The sequence below is a fragment of the Phoxinus phoxinus genome (genome assembly GCF_949152265.1).
Source record: "Phoxinus phoxinus genome assembly, chromosome: 14".
NCBI classification, from domain to species: Eukaryota; Metazoa; Chordata; class Actinopteri; order Cypriniformes; family Leuciscidae; genus Phoxinus; species Phoxinus phoxinus.
Genome location: NC_136889.1, coordinates 15,486,982 through 15,506,773, shown reverse-complemented (window position 1 = coordinate 15,506,773; position 19,792 = coordinate 15,486,982). Strand labels below are relative to the sequence as shown.

At 37.8% G+C, this 19,792-nt stretch overlaps 1 protein-coding gene across 13 annotated transcripts in view; it reads left to right on the top strand.

The window, feature by feature from the left end:
* Positions 1-19,792, top strand: part of kcnq5a (potassium voltage-gated channel, KQT-like subfamily, member 5a) — a 129,325-nt gene that overhangs the window by 89,829 nt on the left and 19,704 nt on the right. For 11 of the 13 annotated variants that reach the window (XM_079636041.1, XM_079636043.1, XM_079636042.1 and 8 more), the window contains exons 3-9: positions 6,206-6,296; positions 9,003-9,129; positions 10,860-11,035; positions 11,798-11,923; positions 13,225-13,335; positions 14,563-14,658; positions 18,710-18,804. In XM_079636041.1, coding sequence (XP_079492167.1) covers positions 6,206-6,296; positions 9,003-9,129; positions 10,860-11,035; positions 11,798-11,923; positions 13,225-13,335; positions 14,563-14,658; positions 18,710-18,804 — 822 coding nt within the window. Of the gene's footprint in view, positions 1-6,205; positions 6,297-9,002; positions 9,130-10,859; positions 11,036-11,797; positions 11,924-13,224; positions 13,336-14,562; positions 14,659-18,426; positions 18,516-18,709; positions 18,805-19,792 lie in introns of all 13 variants that reach the window. The other 2 variants (XM_079636046.1, XM_079636044.1) reach the window with 1 other exon arrangement.

The window sequence follows — 19,792 nt, the reverse complement described above, 5'->3', positions numbered from 1 at the left end:
AAAATAGGAACACATTTGCAGAAAAGTTTTGGAACCGAGCATTTATTTGATCAAAAATACAGTAAAAGTAGTAATATTTTGGCAATATTACTCACACTGCTGTAAAAACATTATTATTTATTTTATTTTTTTTACATTTTGTACACAGTGTTATTTTTGGTCTTCAAAGTATGACAATGAAAATATCTGTTCTTCCCTTTGAAGGTGGATCCCTGTATTTCTCTTTGATACGCATATCAGTGGTTGTCCTCTTTTTAAAATACTTATATATGCTTAGCAGTTGCTGGTGGAAGAACAGTAGATCAAAGCATTTCATTTATGAGGCATGATTCACAGTGGACGTACAGGAATTTTTTAAGTAGTTGTTTGTGTATTTGTTAATGTTGTTGTGATGCCTCTCTTCTATCTCAAACCTTAGCAAGCTATTTTTAAGCTTCATCTTTGATCACTTCTGCACACTGCCACCTCAAATATCTGTATAGTCTGTTTGCTAGCAGTTAACACAGTTAATTAAAAATCCCTAGTGCAATTTGAGAACAATTAAACTCCAACAAACTCCTTTTTTCCTGCCAACTGTAAGCATACGCCTGACTGGCCCGTGTTCTTTTTATAGTGCATTCATGGCTCCACTATATTGATATTCCTCAATTATTCTGGCTTTGTTCTAAACCCCTACCCAAGTTTTAAACTTCTACAGTTAATTCAGCCCAAACTGCTTACCAGAGTCCATTTAAACTGAACAAATGTCTATTTAAGGACGTAAAATTGTTTTGAGAATCTCCTATTGACTTTAAACTGTTCTGACTATTAGAATCTAATGTTCAGCATTCAAGAAACTGAAGCGATGACATCTTCATTGTACTATTCGCTGAATTGCGATTGGTCTTCTGTCTTGCGTCTGTTTGTATACTGAATTTTGATTGGTCTTGAATGCTACAGTAATTGTAACAACTCATCTGAGCAGCTGACAGAAAGTTGCAAACCCTGTTTTCTTCATGAAAAACAAATCTAATTGCTCTCTAAATTGCTTATAGCTTGACAGCTGGTGTGCTAGTATTGAGAACTGGATTTTTTTAGAGGAATCTGTTCATCACACGGTTAAGATGACAAAATTAATTTTAAGTGTATCGTGTGGTTGCATATAACGCAGTAATTGCCAGTTTCGAGTAACTCCCTCACCTGGGCTTTATTGCAAGTTTTTGTTCTTAAAGTCCCCCTGTGGTGAAAATCAAGCTTTTAATGTTGTTTATATGTCTGTGGTGTTTTTAATATGCATTAAGACAAACCATGTGCAAATTCACAAGTCAGCACCATTGCTGAGTATTTTCTCCTTAAAACTCCAGTGTACCAAAGACAGTCTCAAAATTGCGGTTTGAAATCGCTGATGTTTCTGATATCACAAACTACCTTAAAACCAATCACACCAACGTGTGATCGCCAACAACTGGATCTCTGAGCTGGTGTGAGTGAGTGGAGACGGGGCAAATTTGCATATTCGTAGAAGCACTTTTACTAAATAAGACAAGGGTGTAGAGTTACGTTCAAGCTATTTATTTGGAAAATATTATATAATGAAAAAACTTTTATATATGTAAAAAAAAATTTTGGTGATCAAAGATGAGTTTTAAGGTATAACATTTTCAACTACAGGGGGACTTTAAGATTGGCTTCACTGAACCTGGAACAGCAATGTGCAGTGTTAGATGACAGCCCTAATTACTCATGACAGGCCTGCGTTCAGCCAGCCAGAGGAATGCCTGGGAATCTAGCAGACCGAAAAAAACATCTTTAAATTGGCTCAATATTAACACAAACATGTACACATATAATGGCTGATCATACAGTCAGTATCATGTTATCATATAAGCACACACTCTTACACACAAACACATGGAGAGCAAGTAATACAAGCTCGTTCCCTTCTTTCTGATGCCGATCCGTCATCTCTCTCACTTTAAATGCTTTCTGGATTTTTGCATAGTGGAACCTACTGTTCCAGTTTTGTCTGTCAAACTCCTTGTGAAAAAGAAGTTGCTCTGTTGTGTTACTGTAGCGAATTCAGCCGTTCCCTTAATGTTGTGGGACAAATTCTAACATTCAGACCCCTATATATAACCTGTGGCTTTTATTATGTCAGGGCTGTGACACCTCCGTATTGAGTGTTATGGCTGTCATTAACCCTGGGCCTGTGTGAAGCTCTGGTCAGAGGTCTGAGTTGTGTTCTACAGTCTGTTCCAGCTGCAGTGGAAACAGCAGCCAGTGTCCAGACCTTCCTGTTCAGACGGAGGAGAACCATTAGAGACTCGAGCCAAATCAGAGCCAGATGTCCACAGGCTATTTGTACAAGCCATTCAATAATTCAGAGAACCGCCATTATAATTCAGGCTGTATTGTGTTGTGGACGCTGGATTACTCATGTTATATTTTATATTTATCCAATGGAAAATGAATTATCATTTTCATCTTGTCAGGAACGCAAAAAACTGGCCTCTAAACCAGCCAACTCTCTGAAACACAGGAACATCCTTACATTCTCTTTTCTTTTCTTTTCTTGTTTCTTCTCTTCTCTTCTCTTCTCTTCTCTTCTCTTCTCTTCTCTTCTCTTCTCACTTCCTGCAAAATGTAGTTTCTGCTCATCTCATCCAATCTCACCTGATCTCATCTCTCTTCTCTTTTCTTATCTCATGTCATCTCCTCTCCTCTACTTGTCTTGTCTCTTTGTTCTTCCTGTGTGCTTTCATAAACAGTCTCCTTAAAGGTTTTTCTTCACATAAGCTGATTTTGTGTGTTTGGTGTGGTAGACTGCAACAACGCCCTCTACCGTGTCATGTTTGGTCAGACGGTAAACACTGCAGGTTGCCAGACTCATGGGGAAATAATTGAAATTCCAACTCCGAGCATGTCATCATTGTCTGCCTGAATGCTCCTCAAATCCCTCAGAACCTGCTTCAAAAACAACACAATCTCAGACAGTCTCGCACACATGGGCAAACAGAAACAGGTGTGCAGCCCATTATATGCTACTGTACTATTTCCGTCTTTATTATTTCTCCGTTGCATTGTAAAACAGCACTAAGACCGAACTGCAAGCTGACATTTGCATACAGACACTCTCATGCACATTTACACGCAGAGACCGCTGAATTAGTAGGTGGTGCTGTGTTTTGTCTTGCCGATGGAAGAAGGTCTCTGGGGTTCAGAGGTTTGAAAGCTCAGATGTCGGAGTCTGTGGGAGCCTGGCGCTGTGACCACACGACTCTGAATGCTGAAAGACACATTGTCTGGCCTAAGCGTTTAGCAGAGCTCTGGTACCTGCAGCTGTTTGTTCAAAAAAGTCATTCCTTCCTGGTCTAATATTTTCATTTCCCCCCACATCTGAGTGCGAGAGATCCTTCAAATAGCTCTGAAAGATGTGTCTGGGTGCGCGTATAGTGCAAAAAGTCTGGAATTTCTTTCATTGAACATTTTTATTTATGTTAACAAATTGTCTTGCTTCCATTAAAGCACGATGCTCTCAAATTATGCTGGATAACGATACACAAACTTGTGGTGTTCATGGAGCTTGGGTGTTGCTGTTATTAAAGCAAACTAAATATTAAGAAATATTTGAAATTATGAAATGCATTATATTCAACTTTTTACTTTATGAATATGAAAATAAATGCATTACACTATTGGTCTCAGACTTTTCAAGCTGACTGTTTTTGTGGTGCTGCTACCGTTCCGCATGTTTATTGGATTACAGTAATGACTGTAGCAGAAGCCGTTTTCTTAGGCTTATTGTGTGAGCGTGTGTACATTTGTCCGTATGCATGTTTAAATGCGATAAACATGTTCTAGTTGAGTAGCACAACACCAGTTTGAGTGTAATAGTTGTGGTCTGCTGTACCACCAGGATATGGAAAGCGCTATATCCTGCAATGACTCATAAACTCTGTCACGATACAGTCTTTGGGGATTGTAATACTATGAAGTATTATGAGATTCACAGAAGCCCTCACACTAACTGAAAGAGTCTGGCCCGTGTGGGTGTGCATGTGTTAGCCAAGCACTAAAAGGGTGAGGAATAGGTCAGACAGACTGTCCCACAGACAAAAAGAAAAAGAAAGAAAGACAGAAGAACAGGTTAGTGCTTTCAGCAGGACTTTGATAACAGCTGTTAACACAGTTACAGGCAGATGCCACAACTTGTTTGTTATTGATCACAGACATAGATACACAGATCGCGAATAAACAGCTCTCAAAGTCTCTTTTATCCCTACAAATACATTTACATCTATAAATACCCTGCAATTTTACTTTTGGTATACTAAATTGACATACTTAGTCTGCTAAATTGGAAGTTGGAACAACTCATTTTGTACTTAATGGACTTCAGTTATCGGGAAGTAGTGCTGAGGTTCAACTAAAGGTATACGTGAGTATACTTGATTGTGCTAAAGTGGAACTATTGCAAGTATACTTTAGGTATATTTTAAATGTCTTTCATTTAAAGACTTGTGATCATACAGTGATCATACTATCCTTACTTGATCTATCCTTACCTTATTATTAAAACACATTTTAGGCTTAATAGAAATGTGCATAGTGTAATAAAGAAGAACTCCAAATAAAGTTTAATTATACTATTTATTTGTCAGTAAGTCTCGAGTGAAATGTCAGTAAATAAGGATTTTACTTCTGATTTTGAGAGAGTATGATGCTCAGGTCAGGCCTTTCAGTGGTTATGCTGCTACTTTAAAAATTATAGTGATCATTAAAAAAATGAGGGAAATACCTTGTTGAGAAAAAAAACAGCATTACAAATTTTCTAAAAAGGCTGAAACTGGTGAAATTGTGTATCTAAGACGTATTTATATGTTGTGGTTTAAAACGTGTTTATTTCATGGATCGAATTTTCGAATATGTTGGCCTGGGCAATTTTCCTTGTTTTTTTATATTATTCAATTCCAATGCTCTGCCATCTGTATTTGTTCAGTAGCTTTTAGTTTCATCGTTTTTGTAGCGAGACAGGTTTGTTTACGGTCTGACAAATACGTAAATGGGCCACATATGTTTTTCTAGCTGGGGATACTTTGTGTTACATCATCGCCCCCTTTAGTTCCTCCAGAAGCCCCCTCTTCAGTGCTCCGCTGGTGCCTACCCTGCATGCAGACCTACTGGAGTATGTTGCATTATATAAAATGTTATTTATCGAAAGACTATGAATACAAAGAGCAAATATAGCAAAAGGCTCTACGTTGAAACTTTTAAATCTAGTCTACTATTGTGCTATGCAGCACCACATTGCTTATGTTCAAAGTGACAATTAACAGTTAATGTTGCGGCATAGCTGCTAAGAAGCTGCTTTCACTGGTAAAGCAGGCCTAAGGTTCAGAGAGAGGGTGGGAAATTGTCATGTGAACAATTTTGTTGGGGAAAACCAATTATAAGTGTACCTCAGGGGGGGGGGGATAACAATTTACAAACTTATAATATAGTCCTTCAAATAAGAGGAAGGTGGAGATGAAAGCTGAAATACAGAAGACAGTGTTGGATGTGTAAAAAAAAAAAAAAAAAGGCTCCCAGACTCTATGTATTTACAGGACGCATAAGAACAGCATTCGCTGGAAGACATGGTGATGTCTGCTAGTTCACTCAGACAGCACATAACCGCACACGGCTGCACGTCTCGCACAGCTGCATCTGCTTCTGAAGATGAGGAGTCCATCTCTGTTCTCAACCACCTCAGGCCAATGTTCTTAATAGCCTGTTTATACAGGGTGAGAACAAAAGAGAGAGAGAGGAAACAGGGCAGATAGAGAGGCAGCAGGAGAAAGCGTTCTGTACTGTATGTTCCTGTAAATAGCCCTCAGACAATAGCAGAGAGCCAGAGGGTGTGCGATGTGACATACTAGTTATACAAGACACGCATCCATTATTAGCAAAACTCTGCACCTTCAATGATGCTGAAAGTGATGATTTGTATGTGCATCGTGTCCTTCAGGTCTGTAGAAAAGCACCACCGGATTTGTTTGCGATCTAATGCCTCTCTAAAAGCTCTCAGATTCTGTAATGTTCTTTAATCGGGTCCATCTTGAGGATTTGTTAAGGTGCTTTAACTCCAGAACAATGAAACCTTTAGTTTCAGCTCGCAGTTGCTCAGGTGAAGTCACACAGAACAGGATACAGTTACTAATGTTTTTCCTGTTTTGTTCACTGGCAGGTTCACTTTGGTGTTTGGCTGTCTGGTTCTCTCTGTGTTCTCCACCATCCCTGCTCATGTGGACCTCTCCAGTCACTGTCTCCTTATACTGGTGAGACGCACACAAGCCTACTGTACGCGTATGCACAGCCAAAGTACACACCTAAAACACTCAACATGAATGGCTGTTTAGTTTACACATTTATTTCTGTAATGATGTATTTCAGAGTAAAACGTGATTACATGCAAAAAAAACTAGTTTATTTTTTGGGGGGGACAAGTTTGCTTATCCTACATTGCCTTAGTGTTGTCAGCAGGGAATAAAGTTAAAAAGAAGTGTGGAAAATAAACAATTGTATTTTTTGGAAGATATTAATACTTTGATTCCGCAGAGACATATTCAATTGGTCGAAAATGACAGTACATACTTTTACATTGTTTCAAAGGATTTTAATTTGAAATAAAAGCTGTTCTTTTTCAATTTAATTTTTTTTTTTTGGAAAAAGTATTCTGGTTTCCCAAAAATGTTAAGCAGCACAATGTTTTCAACATTAATAATAAGAACAGTTTCTTGAGCACCAAACATAATATCTGCTGAATTTTCATGGCTTTGTCATCACAGGAAAAAAAACTATACGTTTTAAAATATATTAAAACAGAAAGCAGTTTATTTGGTTATATTTTTTTATTTTTGTAGAAATTTGCTATAATATTTTACACTATTACTGTTTTTACTGTATTTTTGATCAAATAAATGCAGCCTTGGTGAGCAGAAGAGACATAAATATCTTACAGACCCAAATCTTTTGAACTGTACTGGACTGTGTTCTGTGTGTACTGTGTGTGTGTGTGTGTGTGTATATATATAAATTATATACACACACAGTATATATACCGGTAATCTTTCTAATTTTATGAGAATAGGGGAGTCCACTTACTACAACTATAATGATAACTTTACAGAGGAAAACTATAGCGTTGGGATCACCACTCTCTAAACAAGGTGTCAAATGTCAATGTTGCTCTAATATGGTGTTCCAAGATCTCTTTAAAAACTTTGTTCAGTACCTCACCTTAAAAGACGATCACTCGGATTAGTTTCATCCTTTCACTGAGATGTTTTGCTGGCTGATGGGATCATCTCAGGTGACAACAGAAAGCAGCATGGTGCTTTTAGTGATTGAGCACCTCCGTCCCATTGGACTCTTGGTGGAGTTGGGCCAAGGTGTTCCTGTTTCAGTTAAAGAGTCTGTATTGAGAGACATTTACAGACTCTGAGCTGACCTGAAAGCGGGAGAGGATGGCGTGTACCCCACTGGTGGGAAAGCAGGACCTACACAGCCTCCGTATCAAATAGTACTCAGGATAAGCAAACAGTGTTGTGTCAAGCCGTGGGAAGCTCAGCCTGGCTGTCACAGCGGATCAGGACAGGACAGTTTAAAGCCTATCCCAGGCCTCTTGCCCCTTAGAGATGGGGCAAACGTGAAATTTGACCTGTGAAAAGGTTAATTTGTCAATCAACAGCTGCAAAGAGTCCTGGATATTTAAACATAAACATTATGAATATATCTCTTTGGGATCTTAAAATTATTGGACTATATTATGAGCCACTAACCCCAAAACTAAATTCTAAATTCAGGATTTTGTGTAGATCAAAATATATTAAAAATGCTGATAGTAACCTTGAGAGGCTGCACAGCAGAAACAAATAATATATACCCTACTTGGGAAAACCCTGATGTAATGTAATGTTTAGCACACTTCATGTTGTTGATAACAAAAAATGGAATGGAAAATGGAATTTTTCTTACAACATTATACTATTTAAATCAATGTTATAAACCAGTTAGGTCGAAAGTAATCTAAAAGTCATCAAAAAAGTATCCGATTATATTTCCTGTGAAATTATGTTTCTAACTACAATTTGAATCATGTAATTTGTATTCAGTAATGGACTACAGTTTAGTAGTTAAAGAAACTACTAAATACAGTGTACATATTTTTTAAGGTTAGTATTTGTCAACCCCATTAGATATTTATGAAAACATTTAAAAAATAGATCAGGCACTAACAAAGCCAGACTTCATTTTCCAAGCTTGACTGCATTATTTATTTGTTTGTTTGTTACTTTTTTGTTTTGTTTTTGTTTTTTGTTCGCTTGGTTGCTTTGTTTCCCAGTACTCAAGAATCAGTGCCAGGTGTTCCAAAAGCTTGTAAGTTTCAACTTTTCACCCGATTGTAAGCGCATTTAGCATCAGTGAGCAGTGTAATGTAAGTGCGTGGTGTTTCTCTATGAAAGGTGCAGTGTTATAAACTATGCAGACAGATGTTTTAATCAGGTGAAACCCTCTGTGAACTCAACTGGGGTTTATCTAACAGTGCAATTAGCAGGCACCATGAATGTGTCAATGATGGATTAGCTGAGAGGTTAATTATGTTACAGTAGCTAGACTCCTGTGGTGAACCAGGTTGTATAGTCCTGATAAACCCTACGTTATGGGGACAAAATGTCCTCACAAAGTTAGCAGTATCCAAAATCCTTGTCCTTGTGGGGACATTTTTTGATGATCCCCATGAAGAAAAGAGCTTATAAATCATATAGTGATGTTTTTTGAAAATGAAAAAATGCAGAACGTTTTCTGTGATGGGTAGGGGATAGAGGGTATAAAAATCATTATATATATGGAATGTCCCCATAGCATATACAATAAGCATATTCTGTACTTATTTGTTTGTGAGATAGTTTTAATCCATTGCCATATTGTATCAATTGTATCTATTAAGTGGTGCATCTGAAAGGTCTTTTTCTGATTTGCAGGAGTTTGTGATGATTGTTGTATTCGGTCTGGAGTACATCTTTCGCATCTGGTCGGCTGGATGCTGCTGCCGTTACAGGGGATGGCAAGGACGACTGCGCTTTGCTAGAAAACCATTCTGTGTCATTGGTAAGATAAAAAAAGTGTGAGTGTGACTGTTCTGTGAGTGTTCTCCACCCGTGCATGTGTGTTTGTAAAGGGTGATGGATCTGCTGTATTGGTGTGGATGTTGACAGATGCTCGATAGGCTAACAATACCACCTCTGCCCAGAATCGATGACTGACTCAAACATACATAATGACTGAAAGAGTTATTTTTTAATTCCCTCTTAAAGAAAAACGAGCAATAACTACCAATTAAGGTTTACAGGCAATAAGTAACCAGTGCTATTTATATTTATTACACTTGTGGGGTATATGTGGTATTGTGTTGTATGAGGGTAATTTAGGCTCCTGTGTGAATATACCAGTCGTGTGGCAAACACTGAACCTCATATCCATTCATTAAGAGACGGAGTCCCATCAGAACCCCATCAGTACTCTAACTCTGAATTATGAAACAGAAAGAGAAAGGAAACAATTTCCCCTCTCTGCCTAACACATTTATTCAGCATTTCCCATTAGAAATTGTGTAAAGTTCTTTGCATATTATATACACCGACAGACCCTTAATGAAGCTCACTGACTTTATGTGATCATTTATGTGAGAACACATCCTCTGTTCTCTTTGCACACTAATATAAACATATTCATATTCAACTTCATATAGCACTTTTTTCATGACAACACAGCAACTATTCAAAAATGTCAGTGATTAAAAAAAGAAATAGGTTTAAACAACTAATTAATTGAGAAACATTCTGGCAGTGACCTGATTTACTTAGCTTTTTTTGTTTTTGGGGTGTACTGGAATATGCTTTAATGCTTGATTGTTAAAATATTTTTTACATATTACATTATTACAGCACCTCTCTCCCAATTCTGACTCAAACGTACCATGTAGTTCATGTTTCGATGAAGCCCCTCCTTCCGAAACTCGAAATGTGCTGTGATTGGTTAGCTGGCCCAGTGTGTTGTGATTGGCAACGCTTAGCGCGTGTTCGGGAAATGTCACGCCACTTACCATAACCTTGAGTTTCATTTGTTCAGGTGTAAATATTAAGGATGTCGTCAATTTCAAACCAATTCAAGCCTGATTCAGATGACCATGATTATGATTTTCGTAGTTTCTCTATTGGTTATGATTTTTTGGATTTCTATATTTTAGAATGGCTTTTGTTCACAAGGACCCTAAGCAGCTGCTTTCATTCCCATCTGTTTGTGTTCCTCAATGTTCCATTTACACCATATAGCAACCTTCACGCATTGTGAGATTCAAATTTCAAATAACAGACTTTTAGGAGGCCACTTTCAGAATGTGTGACACAAGAACAATCTTATTTCAAACCTCAAGTGTAACATTCAGCAGGGAAAATATGACGGAGGTGATTTGAGTAAAGAACAATATTATCTCTGACCCTGGTTAATCTGGAGAGGTTTTTCAGTGTGCAGCGGAGCATTAGATATGCTGTTCTGTTAGGCTGTGGCTTCCCTGCTCTCTCTTGGCCCCTCTCAGGGAAAACAACATAACTGACAAGTGAAACTGCCTAATTTTTGTAATATCTCTGTCCCTGATATCTGAGAGCTACTGAGAAATACAGCAAGCTTAGTTTATAGGTAAAAGGGCTTCGGTGCTCTTGAAATGGTTGGTGGGTGGTCCTAGTCCAATTATCAATATATTTATATTGTTATATAGGTGTAAGCTTGTACAAATTATCACTGAATCTTTTCTCTCTCTCCTTCTCTTTTTTGTGTTTCAGACATTATTGTGCTCATTGCATCCATCGCAGTGGTTTCAGCTGGTAGCCAGGGCAATATTTTTGCCACGTCTGCACTACGCAGTCTGCGTTTTTTGCAGATCCTGCGCATGGTGCGTATGGACAGGCGAGGTGGTACCTGGAAACTGCTTGGATCTGTAGTCTACGCTCACAGCAAGGTATACTGAATACTATTTGATGGCAAAAATTAGTAAATGAGCTCAGGTCATGACATTGCGTGTGAGTTTTCATGTCGAGGCAGACATGTGACCCCACAATCAACCTTTCTTTCCAGCACCGCTTGGACTGAAACTCCATCCACAGGCTGCAGCCAAACCTCAAGCTTCCTCAGTCCTCAGTTACCCGCCATTTAGTGGAGAGATTAGGGGTCCCCGCAATGAATCATTATGGTCGATATAATAGCAGAGTTACTTATTTCTATCTCCTCTCAGGCTTAAGCGTTTACATTTTCCTGACATCTCTGATCAAAACAAAAAAACAAAACAAGACAACAAAACAGCTTAAACCAACCTGGTTTGCTTGTCTTTGCTAATTCAGCCTGGATTAAACTGGTCCTCCTGCCTGTTTAAAAACAATAATAATCTGATTTAGCTTGATCCCCCCACCCCCCACCTAACCAGCTGACAATCTCTTTAAAACTAGAAATATAAAAAAAGTTTAACCTTTTTTTATATTACTGTATAACACATGTTTTTCCAGCCTGGTCATGCTGGTTTTATCTGGTTTAAACTGGTCTCCCATTCTGATGCTCAGCTGATTTAGCTGATCCTTTAACTTGAACAGATCGCAACCTCTTTAAAACCAGAAATGTTTAAAAACATATTGAAGGTTAATAATTACTTTTTCTGCAGGAAATATTCATATGTTTTTTAGATATGTCTCTGTTTGTTGGATGTTTAATATTGTGATATTTGTTCCAGGAACTTGTGACCGCCTGGTACATTGGCTTCTTGGTGCTGATCTTTTCTTCATTCTTGGTCTACTTGGTGGAGAAAGAATTTAACACACAGTTTGCCACCTACGCTGATGCTCTTTGGTGGGGTACGGTAAGTCTACCTTAAATGCCTTAATGTCATCCTTTAACTCTTCCTCAACCGTATTTGTGCAAATTTTCCTTGAAGTGGACACAAAACCCCCTTTTTCATATCTGTATAATATCTTTATAGAATCCATCCTCAAAGTGTGGTTTTAGGATGTTCATTTATATGCATTGCCAGTGTCTCGCTGTATTATATGCATTAATCAATAAATGAGTTACAACCATTGGCCGTGACAGGGTTTAGTTGTTGTGGTACACAAATCAGGACTGGTCATAGTTCCTCACCAGCTGACTTAACAAATCAATGCATGTAATTTCTTGCTCCTACCAAGCACAAATGGAGCTGTTTCAAAGATTTGTGAGGTCAGTTGAGGGTATAGTCTTCTGCTGTAGAGCTCAGATGCAGAGACAAACCAGCAGTGAGCCAATATTAAGCTGCCACACAGTATTTACACTGGGTTGAGCCCAAGCCAGCGTCTGGAGCTGACAGGCAGGCTTCCGAGGAGGAAAACAGGAGAACGGGAGTCTGGCTTTGTGTGTGAGCTCCCTCACTCCTGCTCTTTGCCTCAATGTGCCGTGAAAGGCCGCAGTGCTCTTTGCATTTGACAAATCACTCACTTTTACTGGATGTGTTGAATTTGCTTTGGCCGGGCCTTTGTTTAAGTATCCCCTGCCTGCAAAAATCCAAAGCGCTCACTTATGAGTGTGGAAAGGAGTGCGAGATGTTAGACTGATCTTTTTTTATGACAAGCCACCAAAGTATTTCTCTTGCTGAAAGATGGATCTAATACCGTGCGTCTGTGTGGCCGTAACTTTAGAATACAGCTTGGTTTAGCTTTGGTGTTTATGGCTGTTTAGTATGGCATAACAGACAGAATTTAGTGCATGTTTGGTGGCCTTTGATTTTCCAATGCAACTTGGTCAGGATTCGATATATGTTTGGTCATTATGTAGATAGACTCAGAGTGTGAGAGGTTACTACTCCTCTTCATACATGGGAATGTGATATGTGGAGTGTGAAAAGTACACTGCCGTCCTGCAACCAGACGTATATTTCAATGCTGTCTGCCTGTGGGAAGTCAAAATTTGATGTTTAGCAATATGTCCGTGGGAGAACGGCACGAGGCCGGTGGCGTGATTGATAATGAGCAACACCGCAACGCGGTGCGTCACGCAGGTGTCGATCATTATCAATCACGCCACCGGCCTGGCGCCGTTCTCCCACGGCCCTCTGCCTCGTCCTGCTCGCCACAATGACTCTAGACTTTTAAACACAACTTTTTTTTTTTACCCACATTCTTTCTTCAGATTACGCTCACCACCATTGGATATGGGGATAAGACTCCACAGACTTGGACCGGACGGCTTCTATCTGCAGGTTTTGCTTTGCTGGGCATCTCGTTCTTCGCTTTGCCTGCTGTGAGTAACCCAAAAACTGATATATAGAGTCTACTGTAGCACTCATATTCTGAAAAACAGTGCTTTATATTACAATGGGTGTATACCTTTTTTTATTAAAAGTATAGTGTATATTCAAAAATGAAAATTCTGCCATCATTTACATTTACGTTCTTCCAAACCCAGATGATTTGCTTTTATGAAACACAAAACATTGCTTTCTTCCATATAAAAAGTCAATGTTAAAAAAACATTTTGGAAGTATGACTTTAATGTCATGATTTCAAGTCTTTTAAAGTCATATAATAACTTAGTGTGTACATTACAATAAGAATGAAAGCAAACAACTTAAAGAGCTTTGACCTGACTGCTGCAGATTCATGTCGCCATTGATAGTGTTGCTTTAGAAACGCAGAGTATGAGGATGTGAACAGTGACATGTCTTCTTTGATAACGTGCACTGGCACAAGGGTTGAACTATAATCCTTCCCCTCCAGCTACCTGTCACTTACATAAAAATGGCAGGAATTAGCAAACAACAACAACAACAATCCGGTCAATTCTTGATGGACAAATTCAAGTCCCTCACTACATTTCTTGTCATTTGAAAAGTTCATTCACTCTGGAATATATGACACAGTAGCGAAGAAAATAAAATTTTCATGCCTACTTTAAGACGTTATTCACAAAGAAATCTGAAAACCTGGTCACTATTCGCTTTCGGATATAAAGAACTCGTTTTGTGTTCCACAGAAAAAAATTAAGTCATGTGGGTTCCAAAAGACAAAAAAAGAAGAGAATTTGTATTTTTGGGTGAGCTGTTCTTTAAAATAATAATAATAATAATTTATTAACAAACTAGCGATTACATTTTTCTTAGGTTAAGCATTAGGTTAGGTGTTATTTCATGAGACCTTTTTTATCCTGACTCTTTAAGTGATCTCACTTACGAGCGATAGGGGATTTGTGGTCTTTTAGGAGAAAACTTGAAATCACTAATAGCATTTTTGTGAGCCCAGGCAGACTGTTTGTACTGTGATGATTTTTATGATGTGTTTGAGAACGCACAGTGTGTGTGCCTGTAAAGCCCCTCAGCGGCCTGTCTGACTCACTCTCGTCAATTGTTCTGTAATTCTCTGCTCACAAATGTGTGCTGCACACTCGCAGTCTCTCTCTGTCCAAATCAGCGGATTGAACCTTAGTAATAGGTGACGTTTGTTTTCTTTCTGTGGGTGGATGTGGGTGTAGGGTATTCTTGGCTCTGGCTTTGCTCTGAAGGTCCAAGAGCAGCACAGACAGAAGCACTTTGAAAAGAGGAGAAACCCAGCAGCCAGCCTCATACAGGTAAGCTCACCTCATTTGAAACACTTGATCAGTCAGACATTCTGATTGGAAGTAACTCATCACATGCTGCTTCATTAGCATTTAAAAAAAAAAGTATAAACCTTTCAGTGCTACCGCATCAATAGCTAATGCTCAACTCTAAAACCAAAAAGATCTTGGGCAGATTTATTCTATATGTATGATCTGCCCTATCTTGATTCTGATGCTCAAAGGTCAGTTTCACTGCAATGTACTCATACATTGCACACAGTTACCATGTTCATATCAATATCATTTCATGCCGCCTGCAAATTTGATAAAGGAACACATGGAAGACAATGGCACTTTGGCATTTAAATTGTTTAATGTGACGGTTTGAAATGAATAATTCACAAAAAACATGGTTAATTACAAAATTAAAATCCTTTCCTTCAGTTTATTTGTCTTCTTTTCCAGTTAAAACATCAAAACATTATCATAATGATAATAATAATATTAATATTTAAAAATATATTTACTATCTACATATCTTATGCTTTTGATATGATTTTGCTTTTCAAGTACGGTACATTTCTTTTTTCAAATAAAACATCTAATCATTTCTATCTGCATATCTTATGCAATTTTATCTTACTGTATATGTTGAGATATTATTGGAGGGATTCTTACATAGGCGTAATTTGCGGGTGGGACAAATTGGCCCTACTCCCTACCACTTTTTAAAACATCTCACGGCACAAATGAACCAATACGAATAAATAAAACATCTCCAGTTAACTAGCAGAGCATTAATTTCGTTCGTTTGTTAAATAAGAGACAATCTAGTGCTGAAATGTGTTGTTTATTTAAATCAAGCGATCAAAGTGCTTGTTGCCGCTGCGATCAGTGGCGCGGATACAGTGTTTTCTCTTGTGGCTCGCGCACACGCTGCTCTGTCTTCACTCGGATGTGCGCTTCAATCCTTTGCGGAGACTCTCAACACATACGTGTCACTGCTTGATATACAACCACTGATTAACATATTCGGTTTTGATAAAGAAAAAAAACGATATGAGAAAAAAAAATAGTGCGGATTAGAACCCAGAAAATCTGACACGCTTGGTGAAAGTTCTACCACTGGACCATTAAGGTACACGTTAAATTGGTGGATCTATGTATTTATTTACGCGAAAATTCTCGACACTTACATTTATGAAGCAGAATAGTGGAAAAAGCATTAGACATATGACCACTAATAGTGGGTCATATGTCTAATGCTTTTTGAAAACTTAAGGCTTTCTTCTTCATAAAATTAGTCGGACATCATCACATTTTGATTTTTGTATACATTTTTATTTATTTATATTAGTACAGGGCGTCGTCTTTCAAAACATGACCTGCGCGAAAGAGGAAAAAAATAATAATGAGTCATTGTAACCAGCACTTCTGAAAATGCACTTCCGAATGCGTCTCTGTCCCCAGCACATTTCAAACCAAACTGACGCCCATGGAGTCTTAGATATTTTACCAGACAGCAAGACAAAAATACTGATTAAAAAGGATTGTTTTTGCAGTGAACCATGTTAAAAAAAATTAAACAAAAGAAGAGAAAACGAACAATTACACGAGCATTGATTACATGGGGACCATTATCTCCCATCAGAGCCAAAGGAAACACTTGCCGATATTTATGATGCGTTTCCAAGGAAGGAATTCTGAGCAAGGGCCACCCTGAGGACAATAGCTCTTCCTAATGGAAGGTGCATCCTTCTCCTCTAGCAGGAGAAACAGATTTACTCCAGGAAAATGTGCACATACACACACACACACACACACACATATCTACAAAAAATTAAGGTCCTGTAATATTATAGAAATGAGTTACTTCCTTTTGGCTGATGTTGAAAACCCACAAGCAATTTCTCAACTATTTTAACCACCATGACCCCTTTTCTTTCTCCAGATTGTTTTCTGATATTGCAGACAGAGAAGATATCATACTGTATATACACTGGTCCTTATGTTTATTTTGTCTCTCTTCCTGTGCTGTCTTTAACCCTGACTTTAATTTTCTTTTCTTTTTCCAAAGGCCTTTCAGTTGGCATCCAACCATCCAGCTTCAATTACTGTTGTCAGTAATTGTGTATTTTGACCATGGTGTATTCTTTAAGGTGTAATGTTGCAGGGACTGCATCGGTGCATCATTTCTCATCATTTGTGCTCTCTCACCCTCTCTTAAATCACTTCAGGTCTTTATATAACCCAGGAATATATATCTTAATTATGATCTGTGGAGTATGACTGTCAGCTATGTCTGGGTTCGGATTCTTTCCTGCATGTTACGATTGCTGTTTTCTCTTTACTGACATTTTTGTACAGAATGATGGAAAATATCCCCTCACTCCTGTCACGCAATTTGAGAGCACCTTCTTCAGTCTTTCACTCTTGTGATGTTTTTCCTTTTCACAACACGTCCTCTGTTTCTTGCTTATTGTTTTTCAAAGCAGTTAATCATCTCAACACATACAAATCTATCCATTTTCACATTATTATAAGTCAGCATGAAACAATAACTTACGTAAGGCATATTCCTGGTTTTATTGTGAATGATTCACCAGTTAATTTTTAATGAAAATGACTTCTTCCCTAGCAACCACTTTCCATTATACTGGCGTCACTTAGGTCAATTTAGGTATTGTTTTTTTGAATTCGCATTCAAGTCTTGCTTCATTCTAATAATCATTCTAATTTTATTATTCTAATAAATTGCACCCACATTTTTTTCAGGTCACTTATATACATCACAAATTCAGATGAAATTAAATGCAAGCAGGGTTTTACGTCGAATTGAAATTTTATCCAAATATTGATAATAAATATTATATAATTCTGTTTAGATTGAAATAATGCTGAGTATATTTTAATGCCAGATGGCCACACATAAACATATGACGTATTAACACATGAGGCCACAAACAAAAGTTTGCACTTGTTTAGGTAAAAATTATTTACTTACATATTTGTTTTTTTAAAGGATTGTCCTTTATAAACACATATTTGCATATAAACTCACTGGATAATGTATGCCTCTTTTCATTCACCACATCACTTTTAAGTCCCCTGGCTGTTTTGATGTTGTGTGTGCCACCAAGATATCAAGACATTTATTCAACACTAATCCACTGTCATTTTGGACATGGAACATGTGAAATTTACGTTCACAATTTATTTTAATTATAAGAGATTCCAAAAACCTCATAAATCTGGAATTCAAAGTACACTGTAATTTAATTCTGGAAATAAGTTTTAGTATTTCAGAAAATTTAAACAATTAAACATTATGACATAAAATGAATAGGAAATATTTAGCAAATTAGTGAGATTATGATCATGTGACTCTCTGCACTGATTCCACTGAAGCTCAAGATGCTCTCCGGATCATTCTCAAATAATTCCGCAGAATATGATTATCAGGTTTTACATAAACTTGTGAAGGTCGTGCAGCTCAAGTGCTGCTGTTATTAAAGCAAAAGAGAGACATACCAAATACTCACAAAATAATGAATTCATTTAAATTGTTTAATTCAACTTATTTTTTTTATAAAGTATTTTATACTAGTGATCTCAGACATTTGGACCCCAAAATACATACGAAATTTTGGAGCATTTTTAACAAAATGAAATCAGTGGTTTGAAGAAATGTCTTGAGTCCAATCAGTGATTCACTGGCTGTTCCCTCACCATGCTATTGTCTTTCTCCACCCGTGTCCCCGTGTGTGTGTGTGTGTGTGTGTCTGTCTCCTGCACCAGGCTGCGTGGCGTCTCTACTCCACAGACCTCTCCAGAACATACCTGAGTGCCACATGGCTGTTCTATAAAAGTGTTCTCCCTCCTCAAAGGCATGTATCTATGCAGTGAACTGATGGAAGAGCGCTTACATGAACCGGTTGTTACTAATCTTTTTTTTTCCTTTTGTTGTTCTCCTTTTTTTTTCCAATCCCTGCTTTTTCCTGGCCTTGTGTATTTATCTTTTTATTTTCTACTCTCTTCATTTCCCTCCCTATTTTTCTGGTTTTGTATATTCTGCACGTAGTGTGTGTGGCGTAGCTATGCGGCTGATGAGAACTCGGTTTCCATTGCTACCTGGAAGCCTCATTTGAAGGCGTTGCATACCTGCAGCCCTACAAAGTAGGTACAACTCTGGCAGCTGGTGTCGTATTTGGTGTCAGTGCTTCTGTAGCTCTCATTTTCCCACTTCCCTCAGCAAATAAACTGTTTTCACTCAATCTGTCTCTCTTCCTAAGCATAATCATCTCCTGTGTACCCTACCGTAGTCTTGTTAGATATCCAAGCTTTTTTAAAGACTCATTAAGTCACTGAGCAAAGGCACATGGCCAGGTGTCAAAAATACATAGAAATTATACCAAGTTAAGCATGGTTATTTTGTCAAAACTTAAAAATAATATTTCAAAGTGGAAAAAATATACTTATTTCTCAGCTTTTGAAATGTATTGCTATTGAAGCAGTTTCTGCCCCTGTAATTATGTTTTTAATCTCACAATTCTTTATTTTAGTTTATATCTTGAGACTCGAATTGCATTATAACACAATTCTGACTTTATTTCTCACTTCATGCGTTTAGATCTCACAATTTGGAGTTATCTCGCAATTCAGACTTTTTTCTTAGAACTGTCAGTTTATATCTCGCAATTCAGGCTTATTTTATTTGTTTTATATGTAATAATTTTTTTCAAATCTCTTAGAGTTTGTATATCTTTTAAGGGGTGGCTCAAAATTGTGAGATGTAAACTCTTAATTGCAGTATATGACATCAGAAACTTGGCGTTTTGAAGTCTGAATAGTGAGATGTTAACTTAGAATTGTGAGATATTTTATTCCATGGTGTTTCCATAGATTTCTGAAATTACCAAACTGTAGCTATGTAGATATTTGGTTTTCATGAATAAAAACGTCTCGGTTACGTATGTAACCCTCGTTCCCTGAGTACAGGGAACGGAGACGTGTCGTCGGGGAGTTCCCTGACGAATTGGGATCACGCTAGGGAGACCAAATGCCTACGAGAGAATTAAAACGAGCCAATGAAAATTGGCATGCAGGAATGCATTATTCCCCAGCCCGCCTACCAGCGCGGGTATGAAAGGTGGAAGCAACGCAC